The 9,999-nt window shown below is 35.8% G+C and overlaps 3 protein-coding genes across 3 annotated transcripts; 1 reads left to right on the forward strand and 2 right to left on the reverse strand.

The window, feature by feature from the left end:
• Positions 1-5,288: 5,288 nt before the first annotated feature.
• LOC127101716 (mitochondrial outer membrane protein porin 2) lies at positions 5,289-5,843 on the forward strand (the record flags this gene model as incomplete). Its single annotated transcript, XM_051039166.1, has 1 exon — positions 5,289-5,843. A coding segment is annotated over exon 1 (555 nt), but the record flags the coding sequence as incomplete, so codon positions are not given.
• Positions 5,844-5,863: 20 nt separating this feature from the next.
• LOC127105047 (uncharacterized) lies at positions 5,864-6,637 on the reverse strand. Its single transcript, XM_051042215.1, has one exon. The coding sequence runs from the start codon at positions 6,548-6,550 to the stop codon at positions 5,864-5,866; it is 687 nt and encodes a 228-aa protein (XP_050898172.1). The 5' UTR covers positions 6,551-6,637.
• Positions 6,638-8,276: 1,639 nt separating this feature from the next.
• LOC127105982 (uncharacterized) lies at positions 8,277-9,578 on the reverse strand. The gene has a single exon (XM_051043206.1). It carries the CDS (start codon positions 9,438-9,440, stop codon positions 8,433-8,435), a length of 1,008 nt encoding a protein of 335 aa, XP_050899163.1. The 5' UTR covers positions 9,441-9,578; the 3' UTR covers positions 8,277-8,432.
• Between the last annotated feature and the right edge of the window lie 421 nt (positions 9,579-9,999).

Raw genomic sequence — 9,999 nt, forward strand, 5'->3', positions numbered from 1 at the left:
AATTAGGTGATAAAAAATTCTTCGATCTAGTTTCCGGTTTTTGGTTATTTGTGTTTAAGTGCGGAAAAATAAAATGCGGAAAGTAAAAGACACCGGAAATTATAGTGGTTCCCTTCACAATCCGAAGGTACATCCACTCCCCTTTCACACGAAAGAGATTTCACTATAGTTAGAAATGGTACAGTCTATTCACACAAATGGTGATGCCTACTATCTAACCTATAGACAAACAAGTGTATGAAGAACAATCCTCTTCAACACCAACCCTTGTGTCCAACAATCCTGGATCACAAGTCAAACAGAAATAATTTCTATGAATGATTTTAACAAAGATGTAATAGTATCAATCTTCTCTTGATTGATCTTCTCCTTAGACAAATAAGTCACTCAAAAGATAATATGCAAGTGTTCAACAATAGAATGAGATGACAATTTTTATTATGAACACTTTCAAAAATTATTTAAGAAAAGAATATGAGAGAGTGATTATTTGAAGTTTGTATGAAAATTCTTGGAGGTAAAAATTCATTTTGAAAATTTAATAATTTATATTGCCAAAATACCTTTTCAAAGAGGTATCATTTCTCTCATGAATTTTGATGAAAAGATATAATTTTTCAAAAACATTTCTGCTGCAACGAACAGTGTTAACCGGTTAACCATATGGGTTAACCGGTTAACGCATACAAACGTTAACAGAGAATTTGAAAAACTGGGCTGTTAACCGGTTAACCCATATGGTTAACCGGTTAACACTGTTGAAATGCAGAAAAATACTTAAAAATAAATGTGTCTTGCATTTCAAGGTGTTAACAAATGGTTATGTTAAAAGATGTAAATGCAGATCATGATTGTTGAACACTTGTATACTAATCTAAGAGTGAGTTAGATATACCTAAGAAGTGAATCAACAATCTCTCAAATGGTTGACTTGAAAATGAAGCTTGATCAAAATGCATATGCGGCTTTGAATACATGATGCTTGAAATAACTTTGTAGCTCTTCTCTTTTTGCATTGATGCATGTTGTCTTCATCAAAATACTTCTTGGATTGAAGCTTGCTTCTACAATCTCCCCCTTTTTGATGATGACAACCATTTTGAGATAGATGCAGAAAGTGAAGTTTCTTTAAGTTGATTCTCCCCCTAAGTTTAAGACAGGGTACTCAGAGTCATGGATTCAAAAGACTGTTTGACGCTTATGGAAAATACTTTCCGATCGTCAATTCCATCCAGAGAATCTATTCTGAGCGAGGTTCTCGTATCGATCCTTACGAAGTATCCACCTCGGGAATCCATACTACGCAACCATCATTTCTAGTTGGTCAAAGTTCAATGTTCTAAAAGGTTCTTAGAGTCATGGACCCCTTTGAAACATTGAAGCTTACGAGGTATACACCTCGGGCAACAATATTTGCAAAAAGATCTACTCTAAGTGAGGTTCTCGTACCGACTCTTACGAAGTATTCACCTCGGGAGTCCGTACTACTCAACCATCGTCCTATCTTATGTTTTTTTTCACTCTAGACTCGGGTGTAGAGCCTTTCCCACATGGTTTGCAATCAAAATCCAAGTACCCAACACGGTGGAACCAATATACAACAAATATCAATATAACAATAAAGATACTAAAAAGCAACGAATAAGGGAAAAGCCACAAAAATTAAACAAACAAAGGCACACAAACGTCCTAACTAGGCTCGACTCACTTAGGGATTGTAGTCCCCAGCAGAGTCACCATCTGTCGCACCTCGAAAAATGTGGGGATACGACTTCAAAGCGAAGCGCGATCGCACGCTCGCAATGATGGGCTGAACAGAGTCGCCACCAAATTTTATTTATTCCTAAAAAGGAAAGGGGAAATATCGATAAAACCCAAGACAAAAGAAAGGATAAGATATGGTCATCGCAACCAATATCAGGGTTCGGGAGTCGATTACGCAAGGGGAAGGTGTTAGCACCCCTCACGTCCGTTGTACTCAACGGGAACCATTAGGTCAGTTGTGTGCGTTAGTGTTAGTTAAATATGTTAGGATTTTCGAATTATTAGGTGGGAAAGAAAGAAAGGATGAGAAGAAAAGTTTTTGGATTTTTAACTAAGGACTAAACCTAAGTTTTTTATTAGTGGGCCTGACAAGATTTAAAAATCCTGCTCCTACGTATCTCAAAAGAGAAATCAAGGCTTACGTAGTTCTGGGTAGAAAAATGTTTGTTTGTTTGTCGATTTTAGCGAAAGCTATACTGTATTAATCGACGAAAACATTGTTTTACCCAAAACAGATGAGGAGTGGACGCATACCACACATCGAACGGATTTATAAATCTACATTCGGAAAAGCGGCATTTATCTCTACTCAACAATCGTGGCCGAAACATTGTTTTGTATCACTTAAGACAATATATCTTTCATTTATGAAAAAGATTTTTGATTAATCGCACGGCGGCGAGAAAAGAGTTTGATCGGTTGGATGTATTTTGAGTGATGGCGAGGACTTGGATGAGCGAGATATACATCTCGAATCCTAGCCTCAGGAGTGCACGGTATACACCATGTTCCATTTCCATCTTTATTGAAAGAGGTTAAGATGGGAATTAAGTATTTTGGAATTTGATTGAGAAAGGGTTTGAAGAAACCGCATTGACAATTTTAGACGATGGCGAGAGCTAAGATTGGCGAGGCATACGTCTCGAATCTTAACCTCAGGAGTGCATGGTATACACCATGTTCCATTTCCACCTTTATTGAAAAAGTGTTAAATAAGATTTAAGTATCTTAGATTTGATTGAGAAAGGGTTTGACGAAACCACATTGACAATTTTAAATGATGGCGAGAGTTAAGATTGGCGAGGCATACGTCTCGAATCTTAACCTCAGGAGTGCATGGTATACACCATGTTCCATTTCCACCTTTATTGAGAAAGTGTTAAATAAGAATTAAGTATTTTGAGTTTTGTTGTGAAAAAAAGACTTGACACTAGATCAAGTATTGATGGACGTTTAAGAGAAATTTGAATGAGTATTTGAGAGAAAATAAAGTGGATAAACTTGGATGATGGCGAGAGCTAGGATTGGCGAGATATACATCTCGAATCCTAGTCTCAGGAGTGCGCGGTATACACCACGTTCCACTTCCATCTTTATTGAAAAAGTCTTGACTATGAATTAATATTTTTTGAGTTTTTATCAGGAAAAATGGCTTGACGTTGAATCAAGCATTTGATGAAAGTTTGAAAGAAATGGAATAGAATGGGAGGGAGAAATGGGTTGGTTTGTTTATTGAGAAAATACTCGACGTTGGATCGAGTCATATTTTTGTGTTTTTTTGGAAATGGTTGATTTTATTCTTGTGTTAGTATCTAACTAGACAGTCAAACAAATAAAGAAATAAAACAGTACAAAATTATTACACATCGGGGGAGTGGGGTACATCTTGTTAAATGGGGATTCAAAAATCATGAAATAATTAAATCGGGCCCAAACAACAAATAATGCGATGCATGAGTGTAAGTGCAAGAGAACTGGCTCATTGTAAGAAAGCCCAAGAGTAAGCTATGTGAGGTTGATGGCGATGCTTAAAAGCAATCGACTTACAAGGGTATGAAAATGAGCTCGACATTGAATCGAGAAAAATGTGATTTTTAATAGTTCAAAATGGTTTTGAATGGATGATGAAATTAAAAAAATCAAATTTGTGCTATTAATCAATAATGAAACTATGAGTATAGGAGAAATTATAATAAAACATAAACATAAAAAAAATGAATGCTAAAGAAATAAAATGCTATATATGGGTATCGAACCCACTCCACTAAAGACTATGAAAATACCCTCTCTCCACTAGGCCATTTATGATTAGTTATTATCTTAATACTAATTTAGATATATAAACCAAGATAGATTAAAAATTAGAATTAAAAAATAAAAACTAAGATAAAAAACAGTCTGTTGGACTACCAAGAAAAAACAGCAGAAAATTAAACCCAGCCGCCTGGCTGTTGGGTTCTAGAGTTAATGAATTGGGAAAAAACAAAACTTAATATACACTATTAAAAATAAGGGAATACTAAACGTACTAAATTTTCTAAATGATTTAAAAGTTTGTTGTTTTTCTTTTTTTTTTTAAATAAATAAAAAGGAAAGAAAGTGGGAAAAACAGGAAACCAATACCCAGAAGTCCTTCATCGTCTTCACTCACGTAATCTCGTCCTCTCCCTCTCAAACGCTCGCCTCAATCTTACTCACACGCCTCTCAGGTCTCATGTCTCTCCTTCTCAAGCGCACACCATTCCGTTCCCAATCGCTCACATCTCACTCAATCTCTCTGAAACATGCAAGAATCCATGGCTAAAACAAAAAAGGGGCTCACCTTCGGTGGTGACGACGGTGACGATGAAGCCTAAACCTCACTCTTTCGCCTCTCTAATCCGGGTTTGTTTTGATTGTGGGGTTGGGGTTTTTGTTTCTCCGATTTCGTCCGCCTCTCTATTAGGGTTTCGTTTTTGACCTTTTTTCTCCGCCTCTCAATCGCCTCCTTTCTTTCCTATTTATCCTTTGCAGATTAGGGTTTGGGATTTGGTCTATGGAGATCAAAAGGGGTCTCTGCCAAAACACTTTTTGTGCTCAGTATCGGATTGGTCCCTTTGATGTTTGGATTTGGAACAGGTAATCTGAGCTCAAACTTTCTCTTTGAATTTTGTCTCTATTCCAATTTGGGAATTTTCTTGAAATTTAACTGCTTTGCTATTTTGCTTTTACTGCAGTGAATTCGGAGTATTGGTTTGATGATGCCGGCTGGAATGCGCTACCCTCACATGGCTTGTGTAGCTCCGAATCCTCTTCTATTTCCAGCTAATTCTGCACCCCTCAGCATCAATTTTAGCTCCTCTTCGGTTACATATGGCTCGCACAAACCGAGCCACCTCTGTGGCATTGTGAACCGCAATGTTTTTTGGAGTGATTTCAGTGAGAAGCAAAATGGCAACAGTCATCACTCCTGTTGCTGCACTAACACCAGCTCCACCAAATGCTGCAGTTGTTTTCACAGAAAAGCACACGATTGCATCAGAATGGTGCCAAAGTTGCTTCAAGATTGCATCATAAATCGAAAATTTGTTCTGGTTTGGTGTGTTTCTTGCAGGTCACAGGTCATCATTGGACATGGTTGTTGGTGTGTTGATTGCAGCAAGATTATTAGAACAAACTCTAAGAGACTCCTCCAAAATATTTAGCATCTTGGTCATAGTCAAAATCGTACTCTCACACCAAACTTCCTAACAACATCATCAACAATGTCTTCCAAAGGCCCCGGTATCTTCTCCGACATCGGAATATTATCCAAAGATATCCTTACCAAAGATTACAACTCCGATCAACGGTTCACAATATCCTCCTCCACCAACTCCGGCATCGATTTGCATTCAACGTTATTGAAGAGTAGAGGACCTTCCTCCGGTGATGTTGCTGCTCAAATTAACCACAAAAAGAATACTCTTCTTTTCAAAGTTGATACCGAATCAAGTGTGTTGACAACATTTACTCTCACAGATTTTTTGTCTTCTGCGAAAGCCGTTGCTTCTATTCGATTACCTTATTACAAATCCGGAAAGATTGAGGTTCAATATCTTCATGATCATGCTGGTTTTACTACTTCTGTTGTTTTAAATTGCAACCCTGCTATTGATTTTTCTGCGACAATTGGTACTCCTGGGATTGCATTTGGCGCGGAAACTAGCCACTCCACAAGTGTTGGGAAGCTTACAAAGTATAATGCTGGATTGTGTTTGAAGATGCCGAGTTCGCATGCTTCCACCCAATTTTCTGGAAGATTCAAAGACGGTGTTGATTGCTCAGTTAAGGATGCTTCTCAAGGTTTTTCCCGTTGACTCTTCCCGGTACTTTCATTATAATAGTAAAATGCACCACTCCCCGGATCTTTTGCTTCCACCTTCATGACAAACCATCCTGGAGGTAAGTTTTCATTTCCCCTAAGTTCAGCTGAAGTACCTTTAATATCTTTGGTATGTATATCATCTTTAAGAACACCCCGAGCTCTTAACTTCTGCTTGAGGAACTCGGGCAATTCTTTACCTGCAGATGTTTGCTCTGAATATCTATCAAATTTAGATTCGGGCAGACTGAATGCACTGTTGTCAGGGTCAGTGTTAAGCTTGGGAATATCATTATAGGCACCTCCACCAGGTACACAATATCCATTGCCTATTTCTGTGTTGACTTGTGGAAGTGCAGGTTTTCCACGCTTAAGAGCGATTTCAGACCTATGCTCAGTGGCCATATTCAAGAGATGTTCCTTCAAAGCATTGGGGTGATGACGGGCAGAGAATATGTCAAAATTATCCTTGGAAGGTGATGTGGTATTTGTCACCTCTCTCTGGGTCCTTATGATATTTTGAGTTGCAAGTTCTTGTTCGCGCAAAACGGCATCCTGAGCGGCAGCATCAATGTTAAATGGTAGCAGAGACTGAGAGCATTGAGTAGCATTAACAAGGGTTTGAGAAGAGAGGGTTCCTTGTTGATCTTGGGAATTCTCCATAATTTAATCACATCAATCAAAATCGAGTGTTAATGAGTGATTCCAAGTGTAGAAACGAGGATTGAGGATTGTGCTGCCAATGAGATTAGTAACTCTGAATTTGGTAGGCGGCAAAGTTGCTAGATTTAGGATTATTTGTGTTAGCTTTTTGTGTGTTGTATTGTCATGAAGGTTCTATTTTGTGAATTTGAAAATTGGATGTAACAAATGATAATCCGCTGTAATTTCGGGGATTGCCCAAGGTTGTGGCAGCTTTGAAATGTGAATGTGTTGGTTTGAATTTTGCATTTCGTTTCAAACATTGTAATCAAAGGTCCGTGGAATGACGCAATGGCTTTGGTTTGAATGAGTCATGGTTTGTAATTAGGATGCTTTTACTCGGTGAAATATGGTTTACTGTTGTAAAAATGGACGTGCATTTGGGAGAAACATGTATGTATGAATATGGTTTTGGAAATGCTTGAAAGCTAAATATTATTGAATGTTATGAAATGTGTGTATGTGCTATTTTGATTTGAGATGAACTATGGATGGAAGATGGATCATGTTTGGTTATAAAAATGGATATGGATTTTAGAAATAACCTGAGACTAATCACAATGTCAATTAAAAATAAAAAATAAAAACCAATAAAAATCAATTAAAATCAAATTAATCTATAATTTGTTAAAACTACTTTGATGTCAAATTCTAACATTTATTTGGAAACTAAAAATCAATTAGAATTTGAATCATTAGTAAAAACACAATTAAGATCAAATTGAAATTTGGAATTTAGGCTTAATTTGAAATTAAAATCAAATTGAAAATTAAAAAGTCAAATAATTAAAATCCATTTTATAATCAAAAGCACCATGATCAAAAAGGCCTAGACAATGACCAATGTGTAACAAAAATATGGATTTGGGAATGAATGTATGCAAATGAACTTTAGGCCAAGTGCCAAATAAAAATGAAAAAATGAAAAAAATTCAGGACCAAAATCGGGGTATGACACGGATAAAGAAATTGCTATCGAAATGGATATAGAGCCTAGGTTTCGTGGAAACGTATTATTCGAAGAAAGAGACAATTTGATGAGATTATTGACGATAAAGTTTTAAAAACTCCTAAAGAATCATTTAAATTTGACTATTTTTTTTGTACATATTAGATCATGCAATTACATCATTTTGAAGTAGATTTGAACAATTTAAAATATATCAAGATATTTTTGGTTTTCTATTTAGTATAGAAAAATTAAGGTCATTGGAAATTGAAAATTTAAAAGAATATTATCTTAACCTCGAATATTTTTTAAAACATAAAGACAACTCTGACATTGATGGATTAGATTTATTTTTAGAATTAAAAATATTAAGAGAAATCATACATGTCTTTCCAAATACATTTGTTGCTTATAGAATAATGTTAAAGATTCATGTAATTGTTGCTTCAACAGAAAGAAATTTTTCAAAATTAAAATTAATACAATCTTATCTAAGATCAACAATGTCAGATTAAATAAATTGTCTTTATTATCAATTGAAAAAGAAATATTAAATAAAATTGATTATAATAATTTAATAAATAATTTTGTATCTCAAAAAATTATAAAAAGTAAGTTTTAAATAAATATTATAATAATTTAATCTAATTTAATTTTTTTATTAAAATATAAAAGACGTCAATTCAAAATTGTTGGGCTGACCCTAATATATACTTTTAAATAGATTAAAATGTCAAACTAGACTTTCAAAAATAATCAGAAACATACATTTAATTAAGTCCAACATAGTTTATAGTCTATTTCAAAGTTCAAACCATAAGTCCAACTCGTCTTAAAGTTATTATTTTTTTTTAGACAATGATACATGTAGTGCTGAAGAAGAAGCTGATAGAGTCATGGATTGCTGTCCTGAGGTGGTGCAATTGTGCCTGCATGATGTTGTCGTGTGTAGTATACTTGCTCTTGCTTAGCTCCACTATATTCATAACCAAAAATAGTCTGATGGATATTTAGATTTTGAGGCAAACTTACATACTGCTGAAATTGATTGGAAGGTATTTGAACAAAAGCAGGATTTGACCCCACTGAAGTTTTATAAACTGGGTATTGATGAAGTTGTTGGTATGATTGTGGTGCATAAATTGGGTAGTAAGATGATATTGGAACCTGACCTGTACCAGAAGGACCATGAATATAGACAGATTGATGTTGCTGGTTTTTATCAGATACTTCACTTTTGATATCATCAACTTCTATTGGAGAAAGCTTAGCAATAGAAGAATAGTTAAACATGTTGTCTTTCTCTTCCACAGGCACCGAGTAATCCATATCAATCAAATGCTCCTTAACACTAGTACTATTAGTATTAACATGATGATCATCATCATCAAGGTTGAGCAGGCAATTATTACCAACCATGGTAGCGGAATCAGAAACGACTCGGGACAGAATACCTGAGTTGTTGAGAGCCTCCACAAACCACGCATGATCGTCTGAGTTATCGTAGTTGCCCATAGAAACAGCGGTTTCTGGTTTGGATAAAAACAGGAACAATCTGAGTCGAGAAGGATAAGGTGAAAGGTTTGAAGACAAACTATCGTATTCTTCGATCATGTTCTGGAGGTCTTCGTTGGTGGAAACAGTGATGAGATTATCGAGGTCTTCATTGGGAAGATGGTACTTGAGAGTGAAAGGTTTTCTACCGTGAAGGAGTGTCTGAGAGAGACGAGAACAGATCTGTGTTAAGGAAGAGTTGCGGTCGACGGTGACTATGCGAGTGTCTCCGCCGATGTAGAAGAGTGAGTTGTCGAATGGCTTGATGTGGCCGCCGTAGCTGCACATGAGGCGGAGCTTGGAATCATGATATTGTTGTTTTTGTGATAAGGGGAGTGATGGATCCATTGCACATTAGTTGAATCAATTCTTAGTATCCTCATCATCACATATAGGCTAGCATCGTTGCAAGGATAATTCGTTGAACTAAGCACAATCACATGCAGAATTTTAGTTTTCAAAGTTACAAACTTCAATGAAGTTGAGAATGAAATTACTTGTCCCTTGGGATTGATCATCCCCTTATAACACACGTGACACGAGGGTCTACTTAGGAATAACACAACCCAAGAGAGCAACTATTGGAGAGACTAACATGTACTATGTATGATTAACTTGCAATCATAACATCTTAAATGTATGATTCACTCATTTATTATGATTATTTTTTTATAACACTCACTCATTTATTTTTATTTTATTCATAACATTTTTTTATATAACAGAATTCGGTCTATGTTAGTTTTACTATGTATAGTTGATCAAACCCGAATAAAAAGAGAGGATTGTGTTAGGTTTGTGACATCTAATATAAAATTTTGTTGAATTTCTATGACATGAATCAACTACGAAATAATGTGAATGGTAGGTCTTTGCCCGTAAACAACACACTTTATGGCTCGATTAC

Source organism: Lathyrus oleraceus, chromosome 7, assembly GCF_024323335.1.
Source record: "Lathyrus oleraceus cultivar Zhongwan6 chromosome 7, CAAS_Psat_ZW6_1.0, whole genome shotgun sequence".
In the NCBI taxonomy this organism is placed as follows: Eukaryota; Viridiplantae; Streptophyta; class Magnoliopsida; order Fabales; family Fabaceae; genus Lathyrus; species Lathyrus oleraceus.